Below are 19,420 nucleotides of genomic sequence, written 5' to 3'. Positions count from 1 at the left end.
TGGAAAGTGTCTGTGACACTCACATGCTGAGTGGGCTCTGAGCAGCTGTTGAGAAGATAAGCTTAGGGGTCGTCACTAATTATCCAGCAGAAAATGAGCTTCCCCTGTAATATAAGCTGATGCCACAGGGCTGATAATTAAATTCTGATGCCATTTGCACTGGTTTCTGTGCTGCCATGTAGTAATTATATGTATTAATTACTAATCAGCCTTATATTGTGACATTACTATTCTATGTGTACTGTATATTGTGAGTGGGTCCCTAAACTCAGTAAGTGACAGCAGCACAGAGCATGTGTAGTGAATCAGCAGAAAAGAAGATGGGGAGCTACTGGGGCATCTTTGGAGACACAGATCTTTACTGCTAAAGGGCCGTGGTTGCCTTGGGCTGGTACAGAAGCACAAAACATAATGTACAACATTTTTAGCCTACTTCTTTAGTTAAGCTTTAATTCTCCTTTAAAGGGAAACGATTTTGTACATTAGATCAATTCCCAGTAGCTCAGGCATTTCTTTCCTTCAGGGATCATCTTTTTCATTACTCAACCAATAATCTTACAGAGTACATGAATACTACAAATCCCATCTGTAAACCAACTTCTGAAAGAGAAGGACATGTTAAATCCCTGGTGGAGGTTCCAGTTTGTTGATACCCCGGGCTAGTGCTCCTCTATTATAAATCACAGAGAAGGGCCCCTGCAATCTTGCCCCAGGTTTGCCCTCTGCAACTTGAAGCATCTGCAGGTCAGAAACTTTCTGTACTGTTTTAACTCTTTTTCTGCTGGATGATTTGCGACAAAGCATCAGCCGCCCAACTGAGCATGTGCAGTGTCGTTGACACACCTAAAAAAGTGCAAGTTGGTGGTGAGCTCCTCTGTACAAGTTTGAAGGCCTGAATTTGATTTAGATCTGTGCAATAAGCTATACGAAACATGTCCTCTCTAGCCATATTCATTTTTAGGGTTTAGTCCTCCTTTTAATCTGGAACTCCTGAAGGGAAAACAATTTGAAAACACAAGCTTAGGAAAAAAAACCCATTTTATTGACTATTGAGAGTTAAAAAGTCACTACTACATCACTGGACAGAGGAAGTCCCACGCCACACAGCACAGTCACTTAGCGACAGTCTAATGTATGCAACATAAACATGAAACAAAACAATTCCATCACCAACTCTCACCCCCTGACAGAGAGAGTCTAATTAAGAATAATTAATCAGGATATAGCACCATCTACAGGTTGGAATCCAATAGTGTTTAAAAGTCCCTTGGTCCCATGGTTTAATGAGGAGCAAGTATTCTCCTATCCACACAGTGGCTTTCACAGCATCAACAATGTTACTTGTGCTCCACCCCATTCAGTATATACCTATAGATCCAACACTGGAGCGCACTCATGTAACAGATGTAGCCTAAACAAACAGGAGTCCCAATAATATTCGATCCACCCAATCCAGTGGATTCTGTACATAGTAAATCTTGTTGCTCCCAGGGAAGGATATTTTGAAGCTGATGGAGAAGTCCGATGCTGCGGTTTGTCCTTCCTGCCCAGTGTTCCTCTTGGCTAGTCACACGAACTTCCGGGCAAAAAAGAATCCATTCTGCTTTAAAGCTCCAGTGGGCGAGGCCTGCAGCAGAGTTCAGCCATCCAACGGAAGGAGAAAACCATACAGTTACACATTATATGATAAAACTGACTTCAGTAGGACCAACCCGCATTCCCCAGACGCTGTTGGACTACTACTCTCTTAACATTGTAGTACAACAGCCACAGGGGCAACAAGATGAACATCACTACTACAGTCAGACATGTCCGCCAATCAGAAATCCCGGTTAATGCTTTAAACCATTGGTCAGTGATGTCAAGCAAAGCAGCCATCTTTCTGACTCGTGCCCCCTGCTCACTTCCCATTAAGCTTATCCTTACAGGGTCTGTAGCATTTCATAGATATAAGAACAGAGGAGAAAGCCAGGTTTTTGTTTCACAGTCATTTTCTGCCATATTGGCAAACTAAAAACTTCTCTTATCAGTGTTTAATGCTTTCTGCCTGTGAAATGAACGGATATTGGACTTTGCGAGCATTGAACAGTACTCAGTGCCACCGAAAAAAGAAAAGTTTTCGCGAGAGATTCGTAAACTATACGGCATGTGTGCGTGCATCAGCTTACCTATCCACCGAGTCCATCAGTGCAGCCATATTCAATGCATGGCATCTACTGTGCATTGCCAAGAAGGCCAGTACATTTTTTACTATCACAATCAAACAGCAGAGGGCGCACTGCTACTTTCCCTTCCCCAATAAACACCTTTTCAGTTTTTTCAATCAAAAAAAAAAAAAAAAACAATTTGAAGTGTGCAGAGCAACTAAAGGTATTGAGGATTTTTCTTCCAATACAAACTTACCTCTAGAGTAACACTGATAAAAATGGTTTTGCATTTTGCACACATATACCAGTTGCTGCCATGTGTTAACCCATGCACATTTTGGGAGATAAGATGCACTGCTCTGCAGAAGTTGTGTTATTAAATATTTTCAGTGTTGTCCTCCCATAAATACCCCAACCCTCACAAAATATCCATAGGAGATAAACTGAATCAGTTCCTCAAGAGAAAGTCGACTCGGCGTGACTTCCCACCAAGGCCGGAGGAGCTCGAGGGCTTTGCCGAGGGGCAGGACGAACAAGCGGAGGAGGACGGGGCTGGAGGAGGCGTCCAGGCTGGAGTGGAGGGGGCTGTCGGTGCAGCGTAGGAGCACAAGGAATAGCCGGACGCAGTAGTGGTGGGGGGAGCGAGAGTGAAGCAGCAGCAGCAGCAGCAGGAGGTGCAGGCTGGGAGGAAGAGGAGACGGAGGTTATCTGCACCTGTGGAAATTCACAAGAGATGTCAAATTACAAAAAATTAACAGCAATTCCTACACCCTGAAAAACAAGTTCCGTCTTTTGTCTGTAATTAGACATAAAATTCAGCAGGACAAAACCAATGCAATGAGGACATAAGATCTCCTGATAGTTAAACTGATGTTCTGAACTGGCCCACAAGGCCACGGTGAGTGAAGGGAAGCAGAGCAAATCCTTTAAGAAAGAGTTCTGAAGAAGAGACAGCTGAAACACCGGTGCCTGACAAACAGCAGTCCTCCTCACCTCATCATCCTCCTCATTTGGCGTCTGGGATGAACCTGAAGTCTTATTGCTCATGTCAGTGGATGCTGGGGGAGGGCTGGGCTCCTGTTCAGCCTCCCACTCCTGTAGCACCTCTTCTAAATTAAAGCGCCTACGATAACTAATGAAGAAAGTCTTCACCTGAGATGGTGTTTTATTGCCAAGGACCTCTGAGATGGCCTGGAAATCCTTGCCGTATTTTCTTACCGCTAGAAAAGAGAGAAAAGGAGCAAATGATGATCAATATCGAGGCTCGGCTACTATAACCTGTATAGAAACAGTCCTTTTATAACCATCCTCCCTAGAACTGCAATTTCTTTGCTTAATGCGCATCCTTGCAGTGACATGGCAGCAACCTCCTCCGCTAGGCTCTTTCCTTTTCTCTATGGCAGCTAAATGCATTTTATTTCCTGCAAGTTTGCAGCTCAAAATGTTTTTGTGCTTTAGTTCAGTACAAAGTCACAAGTAAAACATGGCTGTGAATGCCTCTCCCCTATTGGCAGGGATATTTAGACCAGTAAATAAGCATTGGCATCTACCAGAATGGGAACCACTGTTCTATGGAACACTGACTTCAGGTATAATGGGCGATTCTCTTAGCGAATGACCATATGGAATTGATGTAATATATTATCAAAGGCAAATGAAAATCTTTAGGATTAGTGTTACCCTTTAAATACGCACCTTGCACAGCCAGGAGTTGTTCATCTGTAGTCCAACGGGCATTCAGCTTAATGTTCAACTACAACACAAGATTCAGCCGAGAGTTAGAGAGGTGGTGGGCAGGTATGGGGCTTGCAGAGATCACACGGGTGGGTAAAGAATTTTAATTCATACATAGGTTTAGTCTCTTACCTCTGGGGGTCTCATCTCACTGATTCCTCCTTCAAGGCTCTCCTTTAAGCTACTATTCATCTGTTTGATATTTTGAACCTGAAACAGAAGAGATGGAAAATAAATGGAAATGGAAAAAAGAAAAATGCTACAAGTCATAGAGTTTATGTGATGCAGAACAGACATGTTCTGCTCAGCTGCAGAGCCCAATGGAAACCTGGATGGACGTGTTAAAAAGGGAAGCGCTGCTTCCTGTGCCCACCCCGGATTATGTCCGGTAAACATTACTACACCAACTCCTACGGTCACTTAGTTCTTCACGTTACAAATGAAACCTATTGATTCACAGCCAGTGAGCATCACCTATCCACTTCTCCTGACCTGGCGTTTCAGCGAGATAAGTTGCGTCTCCAACTGGCACAAGGCAATAGCTGGCATCTCGGAGCTGGCACACACTGCTGAAACGTCACTTTTGTTGAGGTGTATGCCTTTGGGGGGCCTCTGGCGGGAACGCAGGGGGTGGTGTCTGTACTGAGAGATTAATGGTTCCTTTCTGACAGGTCCAGTTTTTCCACTCACTGCTCCCGATACAACTTTCTGGGGGACGGGGGCCTACAATGAAACAGAAAAGCCATGACTGAGGAGAATGAAAAAGTTAAGTGATGGAAGTGGGTGATACAAGATGGGGGAGGTACAGAGATGAACATATTCCAATTTAAGATTAAAGATGATAAAGTCGGGATAAATTAACAGGGGTTACAAGAAGCAAGACTCACCTCCTTCTTTGTCTCTGTAACATCTGTTTCGTTATCACTCATCTTGATCTGATCCTCTACCTCTTCCATGCTAGGGGAATAAGTGAGCGCATTAGTAATGTGTCCACAGTCCCCTTAAAGGAGAACTAATGCCTAACTAAAGAAGTAGCTAGAAATGTTGTACATTATGTTTGGGGTTCTATACCAGCCCAAGGCAACCACAGCCCTTTAGCAGTAACGATCTGTGTCTCCAAAGATGCCCCAGTAGCTCCCCATCTTCTTTTCTGCTGATTCACTGCACATGCTCTGTGCTGCTGTCACTTACTGAGCTTAGGGACCCACTCACAATATACAGTATATAGAATATATAGAAATGTCACAATATAAGGCCGATTACTAATTAATACAGATAATTACTACATGGCAGCACAGAAACCAGTACAATTAGCATCAGAATTTAATAATCAGCCCTGTAGCATCAGCTTATATTACAGGCCAACCTCATTTTTTTCTTGTTAATTTGTGACAACCCCAAAGCTTAGCTTCTCAACAGCTGCTCAGAGCCCACTGAGTGTGTCACAGACACTTTCCAAGATGGTGACAACCTGTGACAAGTTTGAAGTCCTGGATCATTGCTGCTATTGACAAGCTGAAACTTTATGATGGTGCAATAAGTTCAATATATAAAATATGCCATTTTGGTCCATATTGATTTTTAGGGTTTAGTTCTCCTTTAAAACAGGTGCCCATTTTTAAATTTCAATAAGTTCAGTATATAAAATATGGTATTAGTAGCCATATTTATTTTTAGGGTTTACTTCTCCTTTAAAGTATAAGTAAACCTTAAAAATAAGTGAATATAAAGTTGATGAGGGTACTCTTCTAAGCATTTTTGCAATGTGCATTCATTATGTATTTATTTTTAATTCCAAGATATTAAGGGATACATGTACTGTTAATATGAATGGATTTTGTTCCAACTGCGCCACCTGCTGGTCATTTTCCCACCAGTCAGACCACCGAGTAGTTAAGGAAGTTGTCAGGAGAAAGAAAGAGGCTGCTCTGATGTTCTTCTGCTTAGGAAACAAAATTAGAAACCTCTCTTGAATCTTTCTTAACTAGAAGAACAATCAGAGCAGCCTCTTTCTTTCTCCTGACAACTTCCTTGACTACTTGGTGGTGAGACTGGTGGGACACTGACCAGCAGGTGGCGCAGTTGGAAAAAAATTCATTCATATTAACAGTACAAATATCCCTTAATATCTTGGAATTAAAAATAAATAAATACTGAATGTACCTTGCAAAAGTGCTTAGAATAGCACTCTCGTTAACTTTACATTCACTTATTTTTAAGGTTTACTAATCCTTTAACTAAAGGCACAACACGTGGTTATTGCACTTTCTACGTTTTTGCAAGTCTACCAATGTATCCAATATATTTTGTGACCCTCCCTTTGTCCCACAGCTTAACTTGTTGCCCCTCCCCCTGGTTCCTTCTTACCCCTCCTCCCTTTTGGCTTGCAGTCTACGGGCCTGCCTGTCCATAACACTGGTCCTGCTGCGAGTCTTCTTCCAAGAGTAGTAATACTTCACCAGACTGGGGATCAGCTTCTCTGGGAGCTGAGGGGCACAGGACAAAGAAACAGCAAAGTGAAACTATTGGAAAAAAGGTTTTCTTTACACATTACTCATATGCTGTATAAATACAAATAAATCTTGAGTTACACAGGCAAATCTGTTTCAAGGGTTAAACTAGCTCAAGAGAAGCACAGATGATTATAAATAGAAAACTGGTCTCCCATGGAAGCTCCTGACACTCTTACCATTTGCTGGATGCGCTGGAAGCTTTTTCCATGGAAGCTGAAAGCTTGCTCAAAGAGAACCTTGTCTTCCACGCTCCATTCTTCGGGGAAAGGAGTAAAATTCGCCAGGTCGGCGAGGGATCGCTCCACGTCATGCTTGTGCCACAGCAGCATCCCCAGCGACTGCCAGCAGAGAAGGAGTGTGACAATCATAGGTTAAAACAAATGGATAATGTTATAAGGAGGAGACAGACAAGAATAAAGACAACTTCTAGAAAACACAGTCAGCAAGGTTCTACTTACTGCATTTAATTCAGTGCAGCCCTGCTTAGTGCATTTATTAGACAGTTTTTCAGAATATTTCACAAGACAATGCCATCATATGACAAGTGACAATTAGGAGGCCAAAATGGCACTCACTGGCCAGTGGGCTAGGTCTTTTATGCCAGTGAACCAGGGTAAGTCAAAGGGATTCTGTCATGATTTTTATTTCTAAATTACACTGCAGATAATTCACTGCAAATTTCATTCCTGAACCAGTGTATTTTTCTTAAGTTGTAATATTGGTGTGTAGGCGGCCATCTCAAGTCATTTTGCCTGGTCATGTGCTTTCAGAAAGAGCCAGCACTTTAGGATGGAACTGCTTTCTGGCAGGCTGTTGTTTTTCCTACTCAATGTAACTGAATGTGTCGCAGTGGGACCTGGATTTTCCTATTGAGTGCTGTTCTTAGATCTACCAGGCAGCTGTTATCTTGAGTTAGGGAGGGGTGATATCACCCCAACTTGCAGTACAGCAGTAAAGAGTGACTGTAGTTTATCAGAGCACAAGTCACATGTCTGGGGGCAGCTGAGAAACACTGGGAGTATGCTCCAAGGGTTAATGCACACAATTTAGCAACTCTGGTCTTTATCTGAAACATTGCTACCACATATCCTTCCATCATCTACATGAAAACAACAATAACCAGTCCTTGTAACTGCAGAATAAAACACCTATGGGCAAGCACAGTTTATCAACGAGCCCTCTCACCTGCTCCACGTTGTATCCGTGCTTCTCTTTCGCCATCGTGATGTATTCATTTACTAAGGGAGAGAGAGAAGTGCAAGCTTTAGTTCAGGGCATGAGCTGAAGAAGACATGAGAGCAAAGACAACACAAATAGTGCAAAACAAACGTACACTTTGCATCAGACACAAACTGACTGGGCGACCAAACCAACATTCCCTTCAATTCCACGTTACCGGATGGAGATGTGTTATCTGCAAAAGACAGAAATCAACAAGGAAGTAAATATCTGCTACATGTGAAAAATCGGAGTCTTCTGTGATTTTGTATCGACCTGGGCGGGTAAACCGGTTACTTTCCATTTTCTCAGAACTATGTTTCCCAGCATCCCCCCTGAAAGCGGAGGTATGTAGGCAGTTCATAGCAAATAAATGGATACAGTTGTATGCCTTTGCCATAAATAAACAAAATTTAAACTTCTGGGAATCTGAATGGGCAACTCACAGTACTCACAGGAATGCCACCGAAACGCAGATCTTTGCTTGATTAGGCAAGTGACGGGCCTGTGGCCAACGATCAATTCACACATAGGCCCCATGCAAACTGATCAGGAGAGAACGGCATCCACACATTCCTTACACAATGGGATTTTTGAGTCTTCCCAATCAATATTTGCCTGCACGCTGAAGTTGTGCATGTAAAGGCAAAAAAATAAATCCCCATTTTTACTGTCTTTAATGAAAAAGAAACCTATCTCCAATATACTTCAATTAAAAAATGTGTATCGTTTTTATTAGAAACCTGACTGTATGCAGTGAAATTCTCCCTTCATTTACTGCTGTGGATAGGAATTGTCAGACGGTCCCTAACTGCTGGGCAGCAGTTGGCAACGCTGTAGAGATTTGTATTGGATTTTATTTTTGCCTTTACATCCCCTTTACTGTTTCCAACTCCAGTTGCAGGGACAAAGATCATGGAGCCAGATTTAAACAGATAAACTGGGATTCTATTTGGAGGATTATTTTGCTGCAGCCACTGGTTCTGCAGAGCTGGAGAAAGTTTGTATTAAACAATACAAAAATTAAAAAATCCACATTAGATTACATGACAACACAGGACCCAGTGCAGTCTGTATATTCTGATCAGTCATGCTGTATCGGCTTCTGGCAGATATTATTTGACTTGTGCTGTTTTGATCATTTATGACGATCCCTAAACAGCCCAGACCACACTGAGCATGTGCATAGTGTTGGTCTTGCAAAGATGTTTAACAAAGTTACAAGATGGTGACCCCCTGTGGCCAACTTTGAAAGCATAAATCATTTGTTTGATTAGGCTTGTGGTGCAGTAAGTTCATGTTTATGTTTAGTATACAAAATACAGCATCTCTAGCCTTATTCTATTTTAGACTTTACTTCCACTTTAAGCCCAATACACAGGAGAATATGTCAGAAGTCTTGGTTCATGTATTGGGAGAATTAAATGACAAAATGGTACATAATGCAGATATGCTAAAGGTATAGATTCAATAATGTCTGGAGCCTCATACAGGATCAGCCTGGCCTGCTAGCGTGCCATTTAGAGGGGACCCAGGGAAAATTCCCATTAACCCTTTTTTTTAAAAAAATTAATAAATAAAAAGATTCCACCATCAGCAATTAGCAACCACTTTCTCCGTTACATGTTGTGAGGGGGGCCCTAAATGTCAGGTTCTCAGTAGGGCCCTAGGAGGCCCGGTCTGACACTGTATATAGATAGAAGAATATAAAATAACAACAATAATGATTCCTATAAACATTAATGAAGCATTACAATGGAATGAGAAGAATTTATTGATCCCCCCTACATGGAAGAAGAGATAATGAGCTTCTCTCTCCCTGTGTGCTCCCTGTGCTCTCAGGGGATGGATACATGGGGAGATTGGTGAATAAATAATGACATTTTACTAAGAGCAATGGCACAGCAGGAGATTTTAGTCATTCTGCCAAGTATCCGCATTTAAACCACCCAGATCCCCTTCCAGTTACCCCTAAAGGACATTTCCCATGAACTCAGTGAAAGGGACTTGTGTGTTTGTTATTATTATTGAATACAGCAATTTTTGGACATACACTGTATAACATAGCACCAAACACACGGCTCTACAACTGTATTTTAGGAAAAGAAGGAAATTTGGCATTTAACGCACCTGGTTTACATTCAGGAATCTGAGCTTGGTAATCAGAGCCCACGCGTATCATGCTATCTGTGGAAATAAAAAAATATATATTAAAGAATAATTAGACTAGCACCAGTAACACATTTGCTGCATCATGTGCCCATCTTGCATTCACCCCTAACCCTGATAACACAATACACAATAATAAAGGCAGCTACACTGAGGAGTACTATTATTAGGCTGATTGGCAAATAGCAGGGAATATTCAGCACTTTGAAATGAGAATTTTCAAAGCCACCAAGACAACTAATAGGGTTGCAAAGAGACCAAACAGCTGGAGCCTGAAATGTAGGTGCAACATCACAAAATCTGCAAAAATTTGTATTCAATGAACAGCAGTTGATCACTGGCAGGGTTAGGAAGACACTCTGGGCCTCTGCACATGGGGTAAATTTCAGCCAGGGAAAAGTGCCCAAATGAGTCTGTTATTTAATGAAATGGAACAAACCCGTCTCTATCAGAAATTGTGCATTTGAGCGGATCGCCTATACCATTTAAAGGGATTCTGTCATGATTTTTATGATGTCATTTTGCTGTTTACACTGCAAATAATTCACTTTACAATATAAAATTTCATTTCGGAACCAGCAAGTGTATTTTTTTTTTAATTGTAATATTGGTGTGTAGGAGCCATCTCAGGTCATTTTGCCTGGTCATGTGCTTTCAGAAACAGCCAGCACTTTAGGATGGAACTGCTTTCTGGCAGGCTGTTGTTTCTCCTACCTGTAACTGAATGTGGCGAAGTGGGACCTGGATTTTAACTATTGAGGGCTGTTCTTAGGGCAGGAAGAAACAGAGCTCTGTGAAACTATCCTATTTAAAGGGGTGGTTCACCTCTACTTTTAGTATGTTATAGATGGCTAATTCAAAGATACTTTTCAATCGGTCTTCATTTTTTCTTCAGTTTTTGAATTATTTGCCTTCTTCAGACTTTGTAGCTTTCAAATGGGGGTCACTGACCCCCATTTCAAAACCAAATGCTCTGTAAGGCTAAAAATGTATTGTTACTTTTTATTACTCCTCTTTCTATGCAGGCCTCTCCTATTCATATTCCAGTCTCTTATTCAAATCAGGCTGTGGTTGCTAGGGTAATTTGGACTCTAGCAACCAGATTGCTGAAATTGCAAACTGGGGGTTGCTGAATAAAAAGCTAAATAACTCAAAAACCACAAATAATAAAAAATGAAAATCACTTGCAAATTGTCTCAGAATATCACTCTCTACATCATACTAAAAGTTAATTTAAAAGGTGAACAACCCCTTTAAAAGCAAAGGTGTGCTGGCTTGGGGTAGGAGGTTAGTGTTAAATCCAAAAGCACTTGGGGTGGCAATTTGTTTGTCACCCTTAATAGACATTTTAACGATGGCTGCCAAGACATCCCTTACACCCCAGTGCTAGATCATAGACTTTAAATGAGTAACTCCCAGAATTCCATAAGAGCAGGGGGGCTACATTTTAAACACCCCCCCCCCACACTCTATAAAAAAATAGAGAAATGAAAAGCTGAATAAACCTGACAGTGAAAGAAGAGGCTGGCAATGAAAGTCAAAAGCAAAAATACCATTAGTTTAGAGAAATGGTACAGGTATGGAACCTGTTATCCAGAATGCTTGGGATCTGGGGGTTTACCAGATAACGGATCTTTCCATAATTTGGATCTTCATATCTCAAGTCTACTAGAAATCTATGTAAACATCAAATAAACCCAATAGGCTGGTTTTGCTTCCAATAAGGATTAATTATATCTTAGTTGGGATCAAATACAAGGTACTATTAAGACAAAGAATTGTTTTTTAAAAATTTGGATTATTTGATTATATTGGAGTCTATGGGAGATGGCCTTTCCGTAATTCTGAGCTTTCTGGATAACAGGTTTCCAGATAACGGATCCCATACCTGCACAGAAGGCAAAAAACTGCAAAATATAGGGAGGGCATGGAAAATGAGCCAAGAATGGGTAGAGTTGGCAACAGAAAGGAGTGACCTAGGATATGATAGCACATTATAGAGGTAAAAGGGAAACTGGGGCTGGCAGCACTAGACAGTGATGAGTGGGGGTGTATGGCAGTTAGTATTCCTAAGTAATGAATGAATGTGAATGAATGCATGTGATTCATGTACCCTGCACCAGAGGGCAGCATACTAAGTGTGTAACAAAGAAAGAAGAAAACCTGAGTCACACTGGAGGAACCTAGATGGTAAATGATAGATAGAGTCAACACAAGGCCCAATGTGCAGAAATAGTGCAAGTAGAGCTCATTTCCCCTTTACAAAGCACAGCTAAGGTCCAATCTACAATATTGCAGGGAAGTTTTGGTTACCAGTACTGAAAAAGTTAATCAGTGAAATGCAGAAAGCCCAGAGAAAAGTCACTAAGCTGGTAAACGGTATAGAAGGTCTCGGATGATTACTCAAGTTGGGACTTAAAGGGAGATATATACATACAGTATGTTTATATAAAGGGCACATCTAATTCATTATCTGATGGTTTATTAGGATATAGCTCCCCATAGACGCACAGATTTTTCTTGCCGAACGACCGATTTTAGCGAAGTCCGACCAATCCTTCGAAATTATTGTGAAGTTAGTGGGATTCGAACAATCGTACATCTTACGATTTTTCGTCCGACATCTGTCAGAAAATTGATCGGCCAGGTTAAAAAATCTTTATCGGTACCAGTGCAATCTATCTATGTCTGCAGGGCCAAGCAGGCAGCTACCCTTTGTTTTCCTGGCAAATGGTCTTTTTAGTTGATGGTCAATTCGTACGATCGTACAATCGTTTCGAGATAATCGTGGTCTCACGAGGACGGTCGGATCTTTAAAAAATCTTTTCATCTATGGCCAGCTTTACTCAAAGGATACAAAATAATCCCTTCGGATAAGAAAGGGGTTTCACAATAAGTATCAAAAAAGGTTTTTTTATACAGCAAAATCTGTGGAACTAGGATTCTGTGACTTTCCATGGTGGGTGGTGCATAGATTCTCTGGGAAAAAGAACAACGGACTTCCCAATCCCAGATTCCATCACTTCACAATGGGAGGGGTTGAAGGACTCTGCCAGCCTAAGTGTTGGAAAGGAATTGTCCCTGCGAGTCAGACTTTCATGGTTTCTTCTCAGTCTAAGGGTTGAGACACACGGGGAGATTTAGTCGCCTGGCGACTAATCGCCTCTTCGCCTGGGCGACAATCTCCCCGAACTGCCTTTGCGTGTCTTTCCATCCGTTATAATGAAAAGTCGCCTGCGCTAATGCACAATAGGCGATTCGTTTTCCGAAGTCGCCTCACAAGGAAACTTCGGGTGACTTTGGAAATCTAACTCACTAAATCTCACTTAATCTGCCCGTGTGTCTCAACCCTTAGAAGTCATGTACGCCTGTGTTTAGATACCTACATTTGGAGCTTTAATTAATTGGCCCCTAAATCTTAACATAAATGATTCTTCGACAGTGGCCCCAGTTATTATTTGAAGCACCTTATTACATGACTGCAGAATTGTGAATCCTTAGCCACACGGCAGAGGGAAGTTGCCAATCACTGCAGTCCATACTGGAAGAACCAATGCAGTTAAATATCCAGAGACTGTGGATTTCCATTGTCTTGTATAGGACACCCACCTAATATTCTATTTGTGGCAGTGATTTTAAGGGGGTGGAGAGTGAGAGAGAGGCAGAGAAGGGGCAAGTGTTTGCCGTGGCAAATGGAAACATACAACAGAGACAAAGGATGCCAAGGGCCGTGTATAGGGTTGCCACCTTTGCCTGGCCAGTAAAAATGATGGGTGATCCCAATGTTATTAATAGGGAAAAAAAGATAAATACATAGGAAGGCCGTTATTTTTTTCCAGAAAAGGTAGTCACCCTAACCGTGTAAGACAAAAGGTAACCATAAGGGAGTAAGGAGCAGAAAGGAATAGTGATAAATGCAATACAAGATGCTGGCACCAGAAAGGATACAATAAACAAGTCCCACGTAAGCTCTCAGCAATCAGTATGTCCACTTAAATCATTTCCAATTTGAATTGCATGATGGGTTTCCAAGCAATTATTTAGTGTACTGCATTTGCATATGAATTGACCCCCCCATATAAAAATCTAGTTGGCCAATGACCCACACAAGACATTGTTATGATGCCACTGGCCAGTCTGGAATAATAAGAGGCTAAATCTGGCCATAGATGCAAAGATGCAATTGATTGAAAATATGGTAATTTGCTTTGTGGCACATTATCCAACCAATCAACTTGTGGGTAAGCAGCCCAAAAAACAAGTCTGTGTGTAGCCAGCTTTAGCCAGGACTGGCAATGAATCAGTCTTCCTAAAATGGAGAGAGCAAGAGGGGAAAAAAAAGGGGAGAGGCGGTGGGGAGCTGGTGCCTGGGGAGAGGGTAAATACGGCAATGCTAATGAGGGTATGAAATATGTGTAATTTGGTAGAAAGACTGTGTGTGGCAAATATGGGAGCAGAACCAGATAGAGAGAGAGAAAGTCAGAGGTGAGAGACAGAGGCTCGAAAGGGAAATGGGGAGAAAGGAAACACGAGACACTGAGGGGGGGGGGGGAGAGGTGCAGGAAAAGGGAGAGAAACCCTTGAGAGAGGAGCTGCTGCAGGCACAGTAGCACAGGAATAGTCATGATGAATGCAGCCAGCTAGCCAATCGGATCTAAGTATGGGAAGAGTAATCTCTTTGGCAGGAAAGGGGTTAAGTAATTTTGTGAGGGGTATATGGCAAGTTGGGGTTAGTATGGAAAAAAGAAAAACAAAGGTGATTGACAGAGATGAGAAAAGGAAATGAAAAGGGGCAAAAGTGAGAATGAGACACAGGGAGAGAGCAGGGAAGTAGAGAATCCCCTGTGGGAGGAGAAGCTGCAGACAGGCAGACTAACAAGGGTAAGGCTCACTGTTAGCCAATCAGAGGAAAGATATGTATTGGAAAATCATTTGTTACACATAAGGGGTTAAGTGACAGAGCATTGAAGGCAACTGCCATAATGTGATTTCCAGCCTCGTAACTCTGCATTATATGTGCAATGCCAGTTGTTACTATACACAGATAGGAGTGCAGAGAAGTCGCAGATTTACTGTTACTATGCCTCTGGGTCAGCTCCAACCTGCAGATAGCAGCAATGTTAGCACAATAGACAGTTGGAGCTCACCCAGCAGCACTATGTGCAATTTCAGTGCAAAGTACCTGCAGCCAGACTTCTACTCTAGCAAGTGATATTACTGGAACTGCACATTAATGATGTCCTTAAATCCCTGTTCTGCCTGTCCCTTCATTAATCCCTGCCCCACAGGAGACAAAAAAAAAAAAACTCTTGCAACAGCCATGCAGTTGGTTTCATTTTATCTACCGTGCTGCCATTACACCCTCCACAGCCCTGTGCAATGCCTTTATACCTTCTCATTATGCTCTCATTATTTCCACCAGAACACAGTCCTATCCTGCAGAGTATTGCAGTCATTAAAATCCTCCTACAGAGCCTGATACAACAGAGTTTAACCCTTCTTCTTCTGAGCTCGCCCCTGAAGCCAAAGATTTCACTTGGCTATTTACTTCTTTCAGCAAAGATCACTAAATTATATACCCAGTGGTGTCTCATTCTCATTAACTTTGAGAATGAGACATTATTCATAATATCTATTGCAAATATTGCTGCCCACCCACCTGTAACCCAAACTGTACTAAAGCAGGGAAGGCTTTGGGTAAAAAAAGAGCTTGAGAAGCCAATTTAAGACGCAATTCTGGCACTTGTAATCCTTCCTGTGAAATTCAGTGTCATTTCTCGCACCTTGTGAGTCTTAATTAACCCTTACAGCTCATGGCACACTAGGCCTTTGCTCAAGATTTAAAAAGCAACTGACTGTGACCAGTAATGACAGGCACATTTTGCCCTCAAAACACGCAAATATGCCTTTTCTGGCCCAAATTAGTCTTTGGCCAGCAGGGACAACAATCAGAGTGCCACTAATAAGATGCACCTTTAACTCGTTTGCTAATCGTGGCTACCCAGATGTTCCAGGACTAAGGCTGGTCAAACTGAACGAGCGAATCTCTGCCCCGAGTTGGCCGAATTGGGCTAATCCAATCACTGATCCTGGGGCCAAGGATCCGATGACACAGAGACTCATCACCTAAAGACCATCAACATGCCTATTAGGTCCTTGTCCAGCAGGATTTTCAAACCTGCCCAATAAATATCTGCCCCATTTTCGGTCAGATAACGATCATGGAAGGGCCTCCTGCACAAATTGGGCTAATCCAACGATTGGTACGGGGCCAAAGATCCGATCACACAGTTGGCCAGCGGAGACCCATCACCAGGGACATCAATGCGCCTATGCAGTCCTTGTCCAATGGGATTTTCAATCGTGCCCAATAGATATGTGTCCAATTTTTGGTCAGATAGCAGTCTGGCAGGCCTTCCCATACACAAATCAATAGGATGTCAACTCAGTTTGGAAAGGCCTAGTCAGCAGATTTTATCAGCCCATGTATTGCTGGCTTTCAACTACCACAATCCCCCAAATGTAATCAGGTTGAGAGTTGCAGTACAGCAACATCTGGGCAATGAAGGTTAGGAAACACCACCATAACCCCTTGTGTAAAAGAGCTCAACTCAGACCTCGTTCTCAAATCAATGGCCATCACAGCAGCACTAACACTTAACCCTTCCCCACCCAGCGCTGCAGTATACTGTAGTACAAAGCTCTCTGATGCCATTACTCCTGAGCATCCCAAGGCTACCCTGCCCATGTGTAGCTTAATCGCTTACCCCGTGGGGCTTCATCCTCGCTGCTCTCTTCTTCCGAATTCCCCAGGCTGTCCGATTTGGCCCTGTTGCGGGAGATCACAGCAGAAGAGCCGTGAGACTTTTCCATCACAGAAGGCATTGCTCGTCTTCACCCGGTGACAAATATTCCCCTACAGCCGACGGCTAGAAACAGAAAAAAAAAAAGAATAAAATCAGTTTGGTGTATAAATAATCCACAAAGGAAAAAAAAAACAAAAAAAAAAACAAGGGAGATCCCAACCTGGGGCTCTCCAGCTGTGCCTGAAATACTCCCTGTAGTGCATGAATATCTAACCCCAGGACCTTCATTTGTCCCTCAACTCCAGCTCCCAGCATCCTCAGCAGACGTGGCTCTCACAGGATGTTGGGAGAAGTAGTTCAAGAGTTGGCTGCCCATTGGCTGTACAAGCACATGATGCCCATTGACTGTACAGACGAGGTAAGTAGCACAGTGCAAAGAGTGTGTCTAACAGAGGGGGGTCTGACTGAGCTGAAAGCTGCTGCCATGAACAGACACTGAAGGTGAGAAAGTGAGGCAGGTAGAGAGGTTATGGGCAGAACAAACTGCATGGGGGTGAGACAGAGAATGACCAGAGGGGAAAACCAAACAAAGAGAGCCGGTAACATTGTTCAGCAAAGACAGATGAGGATGGAAGTATGAAATAAATGGAAAGGTGGCTAGAAAAGAGCTTTGTACCTGCTACTCAGATCTCAGGTTGCGGGGAATAAAGTTCCGCGGAGTTTGCGCTGTATCCAGCCTAAGGAAGGAAGCACGGGACGGGATGCACAGACACGACTCCAGCACTTCCCTGAGCTGCTCAGTCACAATGAGAAGCGGCCACACACTGCCTGCCTGCTCAGGATAAAGATCCGGCTGAGCCTCTTCACTCCATCGGACACATCCCTCCGCCGCCTAGACTGCTCTCTCTTTCTCTGTGAGGGTGCACAGCTGCCGGCATCACCCAATGTGACCTCCCTTCTCCATACCCCCCCCCCCTCACTTCTCTCAGGCCCCCTCCCCCTTTCTCCTTTAACTTGCCGTCCCCTCACTCCACTACCAACCGAATATATATCTCCTGCCCAGTTCAAATGTCTTCCAATTATCCTGTGCCCATTACTTTTACTGTGGAAGGCCAGGCTTCCCTGTATCCCCCCCGCCGCCTCCAGCATTGGGATCTCTTTTAACCCCCACACACCCGTGCCAAGCTTTAGAATCCTGCTTCCCCCCTCTCCATAGGATAATAAAGGATAAGCCTCCCCAAAAATGACACCAGTTGCCAACTTGCCACCCACCCCTCGTGTAATAATGAAAAAACCCCATTGTAATTAGTCCAACCTTTCTATTAACCTTTGTTGTAGCTTTCCAATACCCCCCACTAGCGGTGGGTGGGTCTGAGACTTTTTTTTGGGGGGGGGGGGGTTCAGTGGCTGCTGTTACAAAGGTCAAATTGTGTTGTGCATGTTTCTGTTTATCATTCTGCCTTTAACAGAAATGATGGCTATGAACAAGGGCTGTGTGTAGGGTTGCCACCTTTTCTGGAAAAAAAATACCGGCTTAATTATATATTTACCTTTTTTCCTATTAATAACATTGAGATCAACCACCATTGTACAGGCCGTTAAACTACCGGCCAGGTGGCATCCCTAAGTGTGTGTAATGTGTATGTCTCAGGTATGTGCCCTGCTTTGTGCGGCATGTTGGTGGGTTGCCGATAGAAATACATAATATTGAGCAGAGCACAAGGCAACAAGCCCAACTTGTGACCCTCCTGCTGGTGTTGAATGACCAGCGCCCTACTGAAAGCCAAAGACTGCAAGTGGGGATTTGTTCGACGTGAAAGGCCACAAACTAGGCACCAACGGCAGAGACTGCTGCATGTGGGGTTAAATGCGGGGAATATGCCATATTTATTACCATCATTTTTTGTTTAGACCCTTTGTATTCTCTCTCTCTCTCTCTCCCAAATAATCTTTCTTGCCTCACAGTATTTTTCTCTGTTCATTTTCTCTCTTGTGCCTTGTCTCCTTTCCGAGGCCAAAATTTTTCCATCCTCACCCTCCCAACAACCTCCTTGCCCGTTCCCTTGCCATCTCTGATTGGAGCCATCGCTCCCACTGTTTTCCCTTTGGCTTTCAACTTTTCCCTCCATGACACACTATTTGCCTTTCTCCTCTTCTTCCCTATGCCATTCAGTTCTACCAATATCAATTCTGCCCCCCCCCCCTCCATTATTAGGACCATTACTCCTCTCTGGCATATTCACTTTGTCTCCGCTGCATACTCTGCCACCCCATTTATTGTGTTCGTCAACACCCCACCCATTTTTGCTTTTCAGACACCTTTGCGTGTTTGTTATAAATCTTTTACCCCTCAGTGCTAGCCAAAACTCATCACTGAAACCACCCAGACGTTTAGGAACTATTTGTTCTGGTGGAGGGAGAAGCTAAAAGAAGGCTATGTTAACCCTCAGTTGCCTGTTGCCTTCAAGGAGTTGGCTTTAGCTGGCATTGGTACTAGACAGCCCAAATGTGACTGTGGCACAGTGTGTAGAAGGGTGTGCTTATTAGTATTAGACATAAATTAATTGTTGGTTTATATGTGATGCCGCTCTGTGAACATGCCTGTAGGCTACATGCATTAGTTGCTCTGTATGGTACCATATAAGAAGGCTGGTTCTTGAGTGAATTTAGCAAGCTGTTTATGGCAACTGAAGCTGGCACACAGAAACAGCTTGGGTAAGGTCACACTGGGAGATTCGGGGAGATTTAGTTGCCTAACGACTAATCGCCTCTTCTTTGGGGTGACTTATCTCCCCAAACTGCTTTCCGCTGCCTTCCCGCCGGCTATAATGAG

At 43.1% G+C, this 19,420-nt stretch overlaps 1 protein-coding gene across 3 annotated transcripts; it reads right to left on the bottom strand.

The window, feature by feature from the left end:
- Positions 1–1,020: 1,020 nt before the first annotated feature.
- rcor2.L (REST corepressor 2 L homeolog) lies at positions 1,021–17,562 on the bottom strand. 3 transcript variants are annotated; one of them, XM_041589230.1, is made up of 13 exons: positions 17,264–17,562; positions 16,549–16,710; positions 9,743–9,799; positions 7,728–7,808; positions 7,580–7,632; positions 6,571–6,732; positions 6,249–6,367; positions 4,769–4,838; positions 4,374–4,604; positions 4,014–4,091; positions 3,843–3,900; positions 3,366–3,367; positions 1,021–2,861 (listed from the first exon to the last, which is right to left on the bottom strand). In XM_041589230.1, the coding sequence occupies exons 2-13, from the start codon at positions 16,664–16,666 to the stop codon at positions 2,604–2,606; spliced, it is 1,287 nt and encodes a 428-aa protein (XP_041445164.1). In that variant the 5' UTR covers positions 16,667–16,710; positions 17,264–17,562; the 3' UTR covers positions 1,021–2,603.
- Between the last annotated feature and the right edge of the window lie 1,858 nt (positions 17,563–19,420).

The sequence above is a fragment of the Xenopus laevis genome, chromosome 4L (assembly GCF_017654675.1).
Source record: "Xenopus laevis strain J_2021 chromosome 4L, Xenopus_laevis_v10.1, whole genome shotgun sequence".
NCBI lineage: Eukaryota > Metazoa > Chordata > Amphibia > Anura > Pipidae > Xenopus > Xenopus laevis.
Note: the sequence above shows the minus strand (reverse complement) of the source record. Positions and strands in the feature narration are given on the sequence as shown.

Bases quoted from the DNA above. Each gene is read 5' to 3' on its own strand.
- rcor2.L (XM_018256617.2), bottom strand. From the start codon at position 16,666: ATGCCTTCTGTGATGGAAAAGTCTCACGGCTCTTCTGCTGTGATCTCC. The intron at 9,800-16,548 runs GTAAGCGATTAA...TTATTTCCACAG, and splicing joins CGAGGATGAAGCCCCACGGG to ATAGCATGATACGCGTGGGC. The intron at 4,092-4,373 runs GTCAGGAGAAGT...CTTCTGTTTCAG, and splicing joins TTATCTCGCTGAAACGCCAG to GTTCAAAATATCAAACAGAT.